General features: G+C 31.5%; 1 protein-coding gene and 1 pseudogene across 3 annotated transcripts in view; one reads left to right on the forward strand and one right to left on the reverse strand.

Moving 5' to 3' along the window:
• DPYD (dihydropyrimidine dehydrogenase) overlaps positions 1-16,444 on the reverse strand; it is a 798,341-nt gene that overhangs the window by 683,447 nt on the left and 98,450 nt on the right. For 2 of the 3 annotated variants that reach the window (XM_077905543.1, XM_077905544.1), the window contains exon 3: positions 6,717-6,799. In XM_077905543.1, coding sequence (XP_077761669.1) covers positions 6,717-6,799 — 83 coding nt within the window. Of the gene's footprint in view, positions 1-6,716; positions 6,800-16,444 lie in introns of those variants that run through there. The other variant, XM_077905545.1, reaches the window with a different exon arrangement.
• On the forward strand, positions 14,831-14,906 carry LOC144319805 (U6 spliceosomal RNA; annotated as a pseudogene).

The raw sequence follows: 16,444 nt of genomic DNA on the forward strand, positions 1-16,444 counted from the left end.
AATATTCCCTCTGGTATTCTAAATTCTAAGGCTACACTGAAGTTTTCCAGTCAATTCCATTATATATGACATATGTAAGTTCTTTTTGAAATAATCACTCTAACACCATTAAATGCAAATGATGTATACAAACATTGTAATACTTTGTATCATCATTTTATTGATGTTTCATAAATTACAAAGCATCCTCCATTATTGTTGTTCCTCATATTAATCCTATTAAGGTTTTAATCCTATTTTACAAAAAAAAGTAAGACTAAAAAAAGATTAATAACCTAAAATCACGGTTGGAGTCTAAAATCTGATTTTTACCACTTACCCTAGTATTCATATTTTATTTTTTCCATTTCTCCATTTCTTAGTTCATTATTTTTCAAATCATTCATAATATGCTTCCATTATAGAAAATTCAGAACAGAAAATTATAAGCCTGAATAAAGTATCTGTTCGCCCATCACCTAGATATAATAGCTATTTTACTCTATTTTAATCTCATCTTCTTTCTCTGCATTCTTTCTAGTCAGTGGAGATAATGTTCTACACGCAATTTTGTTTCCTGGCGTTTTTCAGTGAACATTTTAACATGAGGATTCATGTGTTACTAAAAACACCATGAAGACTCTTTTAATATCCAGAAAGAATATGCCACAATTTACCATTTATGTATGTGTGTGTAAAATACTATACGTTATTACATAAATATTTTATAAATATATTTAAGTTTATATACTTGTATGTAAATATAAAATCGTATATGTATATATAAATATGAATCATATGTTTTATATATATAATATTCATTTTCTTATTTGTTTCCTTAATAGTAGATGACGAGGTTCTCTTCAATTTATTTGCTGTAATATTCTAATAGTTTGAGGAATAGATTCAGATTATCCTTAATTTTTCAGTCTTCTGCATAATCTATTTCAGGAAGTTAAATTAATATGAAACGGGTATGTTTGTTTTAAGGCTCTTCATACTTACTGGTGCAATCCTTTCCTTAAATACAGCAATCATTTCCTCTGTTCTTGAGCTCTGAGAAAGAGAAATGACTGTCTTGCCATTTCCAATGCTAGCACTCAAAAATCTCCTCCCCACTGAACTGCAGTGATGTCAGTAATCAGGAAATTAGTACATTTTTTACATAACTTATATTTTGTTGGCTGTTACAGTTGAATATTTTCAAAGGTTTCTTAATCATACTTTGCCAATTAGCCATTGAGCTCCTAATCTTTTTGAATCTTTTAAACATACAGCAATAGAGTACGCTGATGCGGTCTTTGAATTTCATGATTTCTTACTACGTACAGAAACTTTTTTAATGAGAGCAAAGCTTAGTGATTTTTTTCAACTACTTTTTAGTAGTAGCTCATCATCTCTTTCCCCATCCAAACCTCAAAAAAAAAAAAAAAAAAAGTAGTCACTTCCATATTTAGTGGACTTTGGCTGTTTCGTTTATATTTCATTTAGTTCTTTAATATACATGAAACATCCTTTAGCACCTGTGCAGTAAAAATATGAAGTGATTTCTTTTTTCCAAATAACAGAACAACTGCTTCTTATACTACCTATTGAATGATTCAACATGTCCTGCATGATTTGGGGTACCTTATAATATAATAAATTCATAGGATCATCATAGGATCTACTGTCAGTTGCAACCACTAACTAGTTATATGGATAATACACAGAAAACCTCATCAATTTCCATCTTTATCTTAAATCTGACATTACTAAATTCTTTTATTAATTCCTAAAGTGTTATTGTTGTTAATTATCTTAGAGAATAATAGTCACTTACCCCCTCCATATCAAGTCATTGTTGTTAATTTTGGTTTTACAACCATTACTATATTATGAATCTACCTTTTATTCTACATTTTTTGAGAGCTAGTATATGATATATATGTATAATGTGTGTGAACATGGTTTAGCCTTAACCTAGCCACTCCACTGATGAGAATCCCATTAGTGAGAGATGGATGAATGTTATGTTAGCAACTCAAACATAACCCCATAGGGTGATACATCCAAACCACAGCCCCTAACTGCATACAACTATTTACATTTAGATTAAAAGTTAAATAAAATTAAATATTCAGCTCCTCAGTTACAATAGCCATAATTCAGGTTCTTTGTAGCTATGTGTGTCCAGTGGCAATCATGCTAAAAAGCACAGACTTAGAACACTTCTACTAGAGGCAGTTTTACTCCAGTTCACAGAAAGTTCTTCTGGGCACCACTGCTCAAGATATCTTCAGGAGCCACAGAACACTGGCCAGGATTGCCGCCTACCCTTTTCTTCTCAAGCACACTATTTTACAGTTTCAACTTACTCTGTTGGAGAAAGTTATTTATAATTTTTAAATCTCAAAATATGTTTCCTTTGTGACACACATTTTCAAGCCCAATATTTTCTTAGTCATCTGGTTAGACTCTCCTTTCTGATTTGATGTCCTATTCTTGGAAATCACATCCTCTCCTATGGCTACAAGAATCAAAATACTCAACAACTGCCAAATGTGCATATCAACCCCCAGTATTTTTCCTGAATTGTAGAATTATATTTTTCCTCTGCTTATTGCAAATTTACACAAGTTCCCCATAGCTATCTCAAATTCATCTGAAAACCAAAATATTCTTCCTTAGTCCTCTTTTTTTTCTCTCCCCATATTAATTAGTGTATATCCAAATATTCGAAGTAAAACATTTCACTTGTCCTTACTAAATCTCCTTCTTATCTTTATCTTTATCAAGAATTCAACCACTAATTATTGAGCACCTAACATATGCCAATACTATGGTGATGCTAAGAATACAAACAAAGGCAAAATAGCAATCCTCCTACTCTCATGGAATTTACTATATAGTTGGGCACAGAATAAATTAGAATTTATTCAATCACAGTAAGAATACTTTAAAAGGTTTTAAAAAGAGTAGGTAAGTCAGGGTTATGATTTACTGGGGCTAAGCCACAAAGTCAAATCAGATCTATGTTCTAAATATTTCAATATTTCTCAAACATACTCCCCCCTCTCTGTTGACCTCTACACCCTTCTACCTTGATCTTAGTGAGCTCACTAATCTCTCTAGCTTTCTCATCACCTTCACTGCACCCTCTATTTTGCTGTGAAAACAAACTTTTTAATGAATTTTTTCCCATTTTAGGATTAGCCAAAACCTGATCAAATACCTGCTTTTTTTTAGACAGTACATTCCAGAGTAGGTCATAGCCCCTTGTGTTTTAAAGTTTCTTTTTTTTTAAGATTTTATTTATTTATTCATGAGAGACACAGAGAGGCAGAGACATAGGCAGAGGGAGAAGCAGGCTCCTCAAGGGGAAGCCTGATGTGGGACTCGTCCTGGGACTCCAGGACCACGCCCTGAGCCGAAGGCAGAGGCTCAACTGCTGAGCTGCCCAGGTGTCCCAGCCTCTTGTGTTTTAAGACAGTTGGCTATGGGTCCTCATATCTAGGATAAGAGGGGAGCACAGGTGGGATCTCAAATGGCAAGAACACCACTGAAGATGTCTGAAGCCACCTGAGGGCTGCTGCAGAGACTAAGCTTCTGAGAGAAGATAATGTTCCCATAGCTGAGCTAGGCCATGTCCATGGACCAAGACAAAAGCTCCATGGAATTCTGGAAACCAAAGAAAGGACTCAAGACTGGGGTTTTGAGTTTTCACATCAAGCATTTGATTTCTGTACCTGTCTGCTCCACTAGACTATTACCTCTTTGAGGGCAGGAATTATTTCTTTCCATATTCCCATCACCTGGTATATTACAGAAACCAAATAAATATTTATTAAGTAAATGAAAGACTGTTTCTATTCCGACATTGTATATTCTTTTCCCATTAGAATTCTACAAAATTCTAATTTTTATATTTCATCTTGTCACCTGCTTCCTTAAAAACATGACTTCCTGAAATAACTTACCTTCTTTATCATGACAAGCTAGACTGCAGGTAACTGGTCTCCAGAGTAGGGTAACAAACACATTTCCAGCCAGCTTCCTAAGGCCAGCCCTGATGCTAACTGCGGTTTTCAGTAAATTTTTTCCCACTGCCCCTTCTCACACTGTGAGATTCTGAATTGTTCCCATCATCTTTGCCAACTTTGTATTGCTTCATTTACACAGAAGGATGTTTGACATATAAGGAGAGACATTACTGACTCAAAAATTCTGCTTATGTGAGTTTTGTGCAGAAACATATATTCAAAAGAGCTTAAAAGATGTGCTTTATATCAACTATTTACTGTTGAAAATACCAGATATTTGGCATACGCTATTCACTTAAAGACCTTCATGACTTTGCTCAACTCTATTCCCTCTACTTGCAAAACTGGCTATCTTTCAAGGCCTAAATCAAATTTCTTACTCTCTCCATAGTTTTCTTTGATATACACACCCTTTATATAAGGCAAAAATTGATCATAGAGGAGAAAACAATTAATTTTTGCCCCTTTCTGCATTCTCCTCTTATTCTTAGTCACAGAGCATCACGACTTTTTTCCCATGCTTCTCTAATCTCGCATATTTTTAAAAAATAAGCTCCTGCTACATTTCCTAAAGGCAAAAAACAAGCAAAAACATAAGTGGCAGCCCCCAGTATACTAAATTGTTGAATATTCTGGTTGCTAAATTATTTGTGTTTAGAGAATCTAAACATTATGAATATGTGTGTATGTGTAAAATATGTAGCTGATATACACAAAGTACATTATACAGCCCTAAAATTAAAAGCTGATTTAAATTATTTAGAATACTGCTTTATCTGACAGTATAAGTGACTGAGAGGTTACTCCAACCAGGTAATACTTGTTTTGCTTATTAGTTTGTTTCTACTTTCTTAAAAGCAGAATATCTGGTATTTTCAAAAGTCGTATTACGAAATTTGGCAGAATTATCTTCTTCATACACAATTCTCCCATAATTCTGTTTGGTTTTCCTTAATAACAAATTTTCTATACTAGTTACTGTCTTTTCCTTGTTCATTATATTTCCCGCAATCACATCCATTCTCACTCACATTGCCCTTTGTAATTCTTTCTGTTTTAGGCCTTCAGTTCTTTTATTCAAAGCTTCAGAGCTGGCATTCTCTTTGTCTTCCTGTGTGTCTATGTGTTTACTTCAAACCGAATAGATGTAAAAATACAGAGAATAATTTTACTTTTCTAGATAAATATTGGTGTGCACACTTAATATATTCAAAATAATTATAATAAGCATGTACAAATATGATGCCTTCAACCTATAACTGTGGTAGTTTTAGATACGGGATAAAGACTACACTGAAAAATACTTCATTCATTCATAATTTCTGTATTGGGTTTTTCTACAATATATTTTATACCTTATTTTAAATTTATTACTACTTTTCAAAAACTAACTTCCTGTGAATGTCTGATTGCATTTTATAGGTACAAATTCTCTATTGTATACTCAGTTCTATTTTTCCCTCTTTTTTTATTAGTGAAGACATTAACAATAAAATAGGCTCACTCGCTCCAGCTGGTAATTTCTCAGTACTAGTAATATATTATTCCTCTTTTTGTGACATCATAATCATCTATACAGAAGTACCATGTATCTTTGTGTAGAAGCTACTGTTTCCATTAAATTTAATTACCTCCCCCTGTGGTTTTAAATAGAAGTGGCTTCAAAATGAGGGCAGCTTCTATTAAATTTAATTACTTTCCCCTGCTGCTTGCATGGTAAAAGGAAGCTTACTAAATGAGAGCAGCTTCTAAACTAAAGTATATGGTAACTGTGTGCTAGCAATAACAAAATTGTACACAACCTATCCTTGTAGAAAGCCTCATAGGTTTATACTTTCTCTTATTTTATATTATTTTCAGCCTTAAGGTCCTAAAAAGAAAAAAGAACCTGATAGGAGGAGCTATATTTTAAGAATCAATTGTAGTTTCATAGGCTAAATAGAGGTAAAGACACTATTTCTGTACAAATATATTAGAAATTATCCCACTGGAATGTTCAGCTCAGAACTTTAAAGATTAATCGCATTTGTTGTTTTCTAGATCTAAGGATGATGAGTTTTATTCCTCACACTTTTAATGTCTAGTAAAAGAAAGATTTAAAGACTGCTTCCTAAAAGTTATTAAAAAGGTTTCAAGTCTGGGGAGATTTCAGAGAAATATTTAGAAATAGTAACGGTAAAAAAGTGAAAAAAGAAAAAAAAACCATCAGGCTCGTTATATTTGAAAAAAGTTAATCCATATGTTTTATAAAAGTGTGAAAATGTAAATCAGTTTAAAAACACTATGATATAATCCTATAAAAATCTAATAGAATATGAAATTTTAAGTACCTCTTTTTAAATTAAATATTAATTAGGAGAAAATACTACTCAGTTTAACCACCATTGTACTGTTTATTTTTTTATATTCAGGCAGAATTTAGATGAACAATATTTCCATTCAATCACACAGTTTAGTATAAATATAAAACAAGACACCCCTTAAGCATTTTAAGTAACAAATTAAACATTTACATTTTTTACTGTGCACTGAGGCTTAACATTTATGCAGCTTCAAAACCAAAGTACAGCCTCAAGGGAAGTCTCTCCACTGACAAATTAATACCTTAGAGAACAGAGCTGAATGGTGGCAATGAACTCATTTGTTCCCCCAATAATGAAGAATGACTTTTTCTTTACCACATCTGTGACTGTTGCTATGGTGACCCAGACTTACCTCATTGCTTCTCGGAGAGCTCCTCGCTCACCAAGAGTCGTGTGCTTGATGTCATCAAAATTATTCTCCAGCTTCTCGCATTTCTGCAACATATTAGAAAAACACATTAATCCTCCAACATCCTGAGATAAAATTATATCTATGCAATTATGTAAAAATATAATTGATTATATTGATTATGGACTCATGAAAAATATGCACACCACTTTAATTGGGTAGGATTCATTAAAATTGACAGTGAATTCAACAGTAACAAAATAAAAATGTCTTATGATACAGCTATCACAGAAGTCTTTTATCAATTTTTTCAAAATGAGGTAAATAGAATAAATTAATTTATATAAAATTAGTACAACTTCAAGAGCTCTGAGGTTTAAAAATCAGTTCTCTAAAATAATCTCAAATATATAAAAACCAATTTAAATTCAAAAGACAAAGTCAATAAAGTAAGTTTGAAATCATAAAAATATGTATAGGATAAATAATTACTTCTAAAAAAATTAGTAATTACTGACATGGAAAGATACAGCCTAGGTATAATTTAAAAGTTCCAACATTTTGGAATCAAAATTTTCAAATAAGATCTTTAAAAAACAATTGTATATGTGATGTTTATAAGTATATGTATACAGATGTTTTAAAAAGGAGAATATATTTTATATATAGATATGTTTAAAAATAACTTCAGTTCTTAAAATTAAGTGATGTATCAGATTCTAAGCATTTCTAACAGTTTTTATTTTTTTTAACTACACTTTTAACTATATTTTCATATGTAAAACTAACTCGATCTTACAAGGCCCTAATAAGTTTTGAGAACATAATGTAGTATAGAATTAAATTTTAAACTAAAAATGTATCCATGAATCTTTTGGAATATTAGATTTTATATAGAATTTAGGGGTATTTAAGGGTGCCTTAAGTCTGTCTTAAGCTCAGGTCATGATCCCAGAGTCCTGGGATGGATACCCACATCTAGATCCCTGCTCAGTGGGGAGTTTGCTTCTCCCTCTCCCTTTGTTCCTCCCACTTGTGCTCTCTTTCAAATAAAATCTTAAAAAGAAAAGAAAAGAAAAAGAATTTAGGGGTATTTAGGTAATAAAATAGATTTACCTTTTAGCTAATTAAATAACAAAAAATAAATTTAAAACTTTAAATATGAATGTGTTCCTTCCATTTTAAATTATAACTAAGAATGGATTTTAGAAAATTGCAGAATTTAGATTAATATTTTCCAATGTATAAGAATTGATTTAAAACCTATTGAGATACATATACTACTTTTTCTCTTGATATTTTTAATCAGCCAAGTTAGGGGAAAGATCCTTTCTAACACATAGTTACATGCTTTTATAGTGAAAGTCTATAAAATTACCAAATATATCTAAAATAATTTGAATTCTGAATAACAGTCCTATTTTGGATATATAAACTACAAATATCCTCTCCTGCTCTATGTCTTGTCTTTTCACTTCTTTAGTAGTGTTTTTTCATGAAGAAAATTATTTTGAATGAGGTCCAGTTTACTATTACTTAAATTTATGGTTAATAGTTATTGCCTTTTGCGATCTCTTTAAGAAATCTTTGACTTCTTTAAGGTTATGAATATATTTTCCTATATTATTTTACATTTCACATGTAGATGTTCAAAACTCTGGGATTAGTATTTGTATGTGATGTGAGGTAGGAAATCACACTGTATAGGTAATCAATTAAGTCAATACTAATTATTGAAGGGGCCATCATTTCGCCACTGTTATTAATCTTGTTCATAAAGTAAATCACAGTATATATGTAGTCTGCTTTCTGGAGTCCATTATGAACCACTACTCAATTTCCTATACTTAGGCCAGTTTCATACTATTTTAATTATTCATACCTACAATAAATAAAGAACTCCTACAAATAAATATGAGACAAATGGCTCAATAAAAAATAAAGCAATGTACTTATATAAATACTATATAAAAGAGAATATCCAAAATTGCTAATTAAAAGCAAACAAATATGCTCAACATCACTAATCATGAGAAAGATGCAAATTTAAACAATGGGATTATCATTACACATTGAAAATGACTAAATATAGATCATACAAAGTTTTTTTTAGTATAAAAAGCAACTGAAGCACTGCCAATGGAACTGTAAATTGTTACCATTTTGTAAAGCTTTTTGAAGTACTTTCAAAAGCTGAACTCATGCTTAGGAATATACCCAGAACAAATTTATAAATGTTCACCTAAATTCATGTACAAAAATGTTAGTAATAACATTATTCAAGATAGCCAAAACTAGAAACAAATGTACATCAAGATGTAACATATAAATATATAAATATCATTATATACTAATACAATGGTAAACTATATAGCAATAAGAATGAACAATTTAAGCTACATGGAGTGACATGAATACATTTTACATATATAATATTGAACAAAAGATGGGACATACAAAAGAAAATGAACACACAACAAAATTATTTCACTTATATATAGTTCAAAAATAGGCAAAGCTGCAATAAGTGAACCAAAATGAAAAAATTTCATTTATATGAGGATAAAAAGAATAGGTATTTCTGAATAAATTAAATAAAAGAAGCATATGGCTCGTGCATTGAAAAGCACAAAACATCAAGAAAAAAATTAAGGACAAAAATAAATGGAAAGATATCCCATGTTCATGGATTAGAAGACTTAATATTAATTATTAAAATGGTGTTACTCCCTAAATTGATCTAAAGATTCAAAGTAATTCCTGTCAAAATCCCAGCTGACATATTTTTGCAGATTTTGACAAGCTGATCTTAAGATTAATACAAAAACACAAGGGACCAGAACAGCCAGAACATTCTTAAAACAAACTGCAAAGTTGAAGGACTCATGGTTCCTGACTTTAAAACTGACACTAAAATTAAAGTAACCAAGACATTGTTGTACTGGTGTAAGAATGAAAATGTAGGGCAACATACATCCACATAAATATTTGTATATAAATGTTCATAGCAGCATTATTTATAACAGACAAAAAAAAAAAAAGGAAAAAATCCAATATAATGATAAATGTAGTATACTGATAAAATATTTTTTGCCACTCAAAAAGGGAAGTTCTGATACATGCTACAACATAAATGAGCCTTAAAAATATTATGCTAAGTAAAAAAAAATGTTATGCTAAGTGAAAAAGCCAAATACAAAAGACCGCATTGTATAACTCAATTTCTGTAAAATGTCCAGTATAGGCACATCCACAGAGATAGTAAGGAAATTAGTGGTTGCCAAAGACTGAAGAGTGTGGGAATGAGTGCTAATGGTAATGAGGTTTCTTTTGGGGGAGATAAAAGTGTTCTGGAAGAAGTGGTGCTAGATGCACAACTCTGTGAATATACTAAAAACTACTGACTTATACACTTTAAGAGTGAACTTTATGGTATGCAAATATATCTCAACAAAGCAATAGTTTTAAAAATAGGTAAAACTAATCAAGACAGTGACTACAAGAGACACAAAGGGTCTTCTATGGCTCTGTTCAATTCATTTTGTGAAAATTCATGGAACTGAGTACTTAATCTATTTTTCCACATTTAATTATAATGCAATAAAAATTTTAGAAGAGAGCTTGAATTCTGGTTAGGAAAACACAATGCAATCACATATCATTACAATTAAAATTTAAAAATGTATATAAAGAAGCTAAAACTATCTGACAGTAAATATTAGCTATCAGTTAATAAGCATAAAATTACATTTTATTATTTATTAAAACTCTGTATGAAAGATCTAATTCCTGTAAAAAGTCAAACTTATCCTTATTGAAATGAAATAGTATTTCAGGTTACCACAGAATGTTGAATAAACAAGGGCACTTCTTTAAACTTACAGTTTTCAATATTTTCCAAAATTTCAAACATGGGTTTGTATTTCTTTTGACTTTAAAATAATTCATAAGTAAATGAAATTTTTCAAGTTTTTGGAAATACCTGTACATTTTACCTTGAATATGATGCTTTTTTTTTTTTTTTTTTTTTTTATTTATTCATGATAGTCACAGAGAGAGAGAGAGAGGCAGAGACACAGGCAGAGGGAGAAGCAGGCTCCATGCACCGGGAGCCCAACGTGGGACTCGATCCTGGGTCTCCAGGATTGCGCCCTGGGCCAAAGGCAGGCGCCAAACCGCTGCACCACCCAGGGATCCCGAATATGATGCTTTCTTAATGTAATGCAATACAAGAAGTGCTATCAATAGAAGAAATTTAATGTAAAACAGGACCTTTTTAATAGATCTTAATTTTTCCTATTAAATCTGCACTTTTTAAAATTTTTCCTCCTCTAATTGTTTGCCAGTGAGTTCAAGAAAGTTTTCATATTTTAAATTATCTAGAAAGTTTCTAATCATCAGTTAGTTTTCTTTACTTTTGCACACCCAACAAAAAGTATAAGAATGTATACAAAGTAATAAAGAAATAAAGTCCTTGAAAAAAAATAAAAAGAAATAAGTCATGTGATAAATTCATTTACATCCATTTGCTACATGCAACTACAACAGAGCTTAATGTTAACAACTACTACTTAAATAATGCCTTTTGGAGTAAATGAATACCTAAAAAGACTGAAACACAACTACTAGGTATGTGACATTTGGAAGATACTATTTTTAACCTTCAAAAATTAAAATTAATAATATATGATTAGTATCTATCCATCATTCTAAATACATATCACAATGCAATTTTTAAAGTTGTATAATATTCCAGTGCTGTTATTTATTTAGTCAATTTCTTTTTAATTTAGTTTGCTAATATTATAAACATAGGACAGGAATAGATGGCTAAAAATTAATTAAAACTTTCAAAAGTATTTTAGAAAGGAAAATAAATGTTCATTGACTGAAATTATTTCCATGTAACTCAAATTGTTTTCACCTAAAATGCATTCTAAGTATGTGACTATTGTATTCTATGGTAGACTTAGTACTCAAATTCAAGTTTTCTGATTCTAATTTCATTCATTTCCCCAACCCATTTAACCATTAATAGAAAACGATATATATTATCTCTTTGGTCATATAATCATACTTACTTTCCTCTGCAACTAGTTTGTCAAAAATCAACCCGATGCCATCAATTAGGATGAAATGCTGCTAAGAGACATGTTTAAATCTTAAAGTGGAAGGTTTGATAACCTTTTTTTCCCAAAATTTAGAAAACAGCACCTATCTTTATTTGATTTTTCCACAAATAATTTATAAATCACATATGGAAATAGATACTTCTATTTAATTGCTATGGGCATATTTGTAATAAATCTCTAATTTTAAATATATACACATATACACACACATATATTTATACATATGTTTTTGTTTAATGGAATTGTTTCATAGAAATAAATCTGTCCCTTGACAGGACATTTTGTTTTGCATGGTTGAAAAGCTTCTAAACTTTGCATTTACCAACAGGGAGTAACAAAATCAAACACTAGATCTGAATCTCTTTATTTAAAAACAAATGTTCTGGGGATCCCTGGGTGGCGCAGCGGTTTAGCGCCTGCCTTTGGTCCAGGGCGCGATCCTGGAGACCCGGGATCGAATCCCACGTCGAGCTCCCGGTGCATGGAGCCTGCTTCTCCCTCTGCCTGTGTCTCTTCCTCTCTCTCTCTCTCTGTGTGACTGTCATAAATAAATAAAAAAATTTAAAAAAAAAACTTTAAAAACAAATGTTCTGAATTGGAATAATGTCTTTAAGACTCACAATACTATAGGAAATGTGAAATTAAATTGTTAAAACCAAAGGAAGGGTATGTTAATTGCACTACTATAATTAAGAGAGAATTTTAGATCTCAGTTTAGTCATTTAAAGTTACTCCCTAGACTAGAGCAATAATGCTCATGGCAAAAGAAAGTCACAGATAACAAATATTTAAGGCAGCCCACTACAACAGTGTAACAGTAGCTAAGAATCAAAAGCAAACACAGAATAAGTCCACAAGAGCCTCTTGTCATCCCAATATCTGTCTGAAGTCCCCTGGGAAAAGCTGTGTAATGAAATGCAGTAAACAAACATTTTTAAAAAGAAGCTTTTATTATTTCTTATAATTTATAAATCCTTCCCCCAAAAATCAATGTTTATCTGATTAATTTTTGGAAAGGGTCATTTTACAGTAAAATCCATGTGTAGACCACCTTTAAAAAACAGAATTCTTAAGGAAACTTCACTTTTTCAGATTTATATTTTTAAAAATACATGTTTTTGGAATCTCACACAGATTTCAACAATGTTATATAACAAATGCATTTGACTCCTTTTCTATGTAGTGAATTAAGAATATAAAGAAAAAATATATACTTTTTGTTTGTTTTGTTTTGGCCCTGAAACCTTCAGACCTGACTCTTCTTCAAGTAACTTTAAACTTATCTTGGCCAACACAGTTGCAGAAGAACAAGCTCATGAAAGACATTAAAAAAGAAACAAAATTATTGGATTTTGAGTTCTTAAAGGCTCATTCCTAGCATAAAACAGAGTTGAAAGACTATTTGACTATTTAGCTTTTCTGGCTACAGGGATAGGAGATGAATATATTCTCCTGAAGGTAGAAGAAAGAGGAAAGTCAAACAGAGAGGCCTGAAGTGGCCCCACTAAGCTCTCTGTGGCTCCAGGACTTAAGGACAAGTTCTCAGAGTGCAAAGAGGGTATTCCAAAGCATATAGGTATTTCTTCATTTTATTCATAAAAAGGCTTAACTTCAGCAGTGATTTTATCTGGAAGTGGTTAAAATTACATATCTTGCCATAAGGTGGAATGGGAACCCAAAGCGAGTATCATGTTCACTAAAAGAAAAGGAAAGAAGGCTCCATGTTTCACACTCCATGAGTCTGTCAAAGCTTATTGTGCCCAACAGAATGAAAAAGGGAAAGAAAAGAAAAGAAAAAAAAGAAAAGAAAAAGAAAGAGAAAAAGAAAAGAAAAGAAAAAGGAAAAGGAAAAGGAAAAGGAAAAGGAAAAACCTTGTAAGCATCTAATGGTCTGATACCTTCACCAAAAATATTCTGTATGCTGAAATGGAAATCAAATCCAATATTTTTTTTCAAGAATAATATTTCAAAGGAGAGATACATGAGTTTAATTCTAATTCAGACAAATGTTATTCCTTTATCATAATGAGAAAAACATCTCAAGCAGGTAATACCTTTATCTGTTCATTCTAATCATAAATAAAATTAAGCATCAGATAAATCTATTGGGTAAGAGGCAAACAGCCTTATAGTATATCAATAACATTTCCCTAACACGAGGGACAGCTATAAGTAAAGGGGATCCAATGTTGTATCAAAGTCTATTCTAGGCCTAGTTCACAGGAGTACGCATCTGAAAAAAATTATAAACCTATTTTTATGCAACTGATACCTTAATATGTTGTTCATTCTAAAGGATTCTATAATGTAGTGTAGGACTATTCCAGAAGACAATTTCAGGCATAAGAAAGACAGAGGGGACTTATTTCCAGGTTACAAAAAAATTCCAAACAACTCCAAAAAATTACCTTGTTCATGGTGATTACTTGCATTTCCTATGTTTTAGGTGCCTAATAATTTCCTTTGAACAAGATAATTGCAAACCACCACAGCAGAAGCAAGCTGATGCATGTATTTTACAGAAAAGAAAGAAGGGAAAGCCAAAGGGTAAATTAAAGGGAAAAGGGAATACAATACAATAATGAGTAAAAAAAAAAACTACTCCTCAGATTAGCAAGTGCAAGAACAAGAAAAATAAGTGATTAATAATAAAAGATGGGAACAAGAAAGCAGGCTTACTAGCCTACAACTAGGCTAGTTGTTCCCACAAGCAAGTGGGAACACACAGCAAAAATGAAAAAAAAATGAAAAGACATAAAAGGTACTGGATTTAGTGCTGACCAGAATGCACTATCATATCAGCAACCATGGTAATATTTATAGTTTTTTATTGGCATATCGAGCTGAACTACAGGAAACTAGCCAACACTGAGGACTTTCTCTCTGTTAGTCACCTTCTAGGAGCTTTGCCCATTTTATCTTTACAACAACATAGTTACCCATACTTTATAGATGAGGAAACAGGCACAGAGAGATTAAGATACAGAGAACGATACAGAGAAGATTAGCATGGCCCCTGCGCAAGGATGACACGCAAATTCGTGAAGCGTTCCATATTTAAAAAAAAAAAAAAAAAAAAAAAAGATAACTTACTCAAGATCATACAGCTAGTAAGGGATATAAAGGTTTGAACCCAACTAGTCTGTCCTCAGAGCCAGAATCAAATCCCTTAGAGAGTGCTTCAAAAAAGTAAACTGAATAAAATGAATATAATAAAGTTCTGAACATATCCTCTCCTAGAAGTTGGTTGTTAAATGTAGATTCTGGACTGGATGTATAATAATACTTTACTAGTAAAATGGGGCCTAAGTTCTTAAAGAATTCTGTCTTAATTCTGTCTAGACATGCTATACTTTATAATGTAGAAAAATAAGGAATCCAATATACACATGTTTAGGCCAAATTAATACCCATAAATATTTTTCATGCAACAGTTTTTATTTGAGTCTGTGACACCACTGTGACAAATATAATGAGCAATTAAATCCCCAAGTGCTCAGATTTTGGCAGCAATTAAAGCAGAAACTAGAAACTAAGCATCAAAAAAGAACTGGTTTTGGTGGCCTTTTGCCAAATGAATTCCCTTGGGTTGAAGGAAGGTCTAGAGTTTCAACTGTGATAGATTTTATAGTGTTTTATATCTCATCTGTGTTAAGAATTGTATAAAAGTATAATAAAGCAAACAAATAGAATTATCAATAGCAACAGGGGAGTAAAATAATATATAAGGAGATCTCTGAATGCTAAAAAATTTAAAAAGATTACTGAGCTATCTTTGTTTAAACTATACCAAACAATAACAAATTCAACTAAATATCTACTGGTTCATATGCTAGATGGAGCTGGAAATAATAAAAAAAAGTTAGCAAATTAGGTTATTAAATTTAAAAAATCATATTTTCATTTTACTTAATTTCTATGGGACTGCCTTTACTTTATAAAATAATCACAATAACTAAAACTAAACAGGTTGGATCTAAAATTTATATACTAACCAAGGTTTTAAAAATTAAAACACCAAGTTTAATACATGAAGAAACTTCTATATTATTAAGGTCACAGAGAGTTGATGGCATAGCTACTGAAATGGAAGTCCTGGAATTACTAAATCATAAAAAGCTCAAAGCTAATTTCAATTTAGAATAAATTCTTGCAAATTGTATTATATGTTAGGCATCATACTAAGCACCAGGAATATAATAGTAAATAAGTACCCCCAAATTGATCAAAATCTAGGGAGAATAAAAAGAAGAGACAGGAATTAATTCTCTTTGGAGCAGACATGTCTGTAAGTTTATTATTTCCGAACATCTTTTTGAAACGAGTCAAATTTTTCTAGATTAAAAAAAAAAAAAAAGACTAAGGTAGTAAAACTGGCTCCAGCTTCATACTTCAGTGTCATTGCATGCCTACTGTTACTTGTCCTCAGGCAGGATACTTAACTGAGTTTATTCTAAGTGAAACATACTTACTTCTAGGGCTGTAGGGACATCTTTATGCCCCCATTCAGCAAGAATAGGTTACAGAAGAGGAGACCTTCCACCCTCAGCAACCTAAAAGATTTAAGGGTCAAAGCTGTTTGGGATGGGGATAAATCAG

Source organism: Canis aureus, chromosome 8, assembly GCF_053574225.1.
Source record: "Canis aureus isolate CA01 chromosome 8, VMU_Caureus_v.1.0, whole genome shotgun sequence".
NCBI classification, from domain to species: domain Eukaryota; kingdom Metazoa; phylum Chordata; class Mammalia; order Carnivora; family Canidae; genus Canis; species Canis aureus.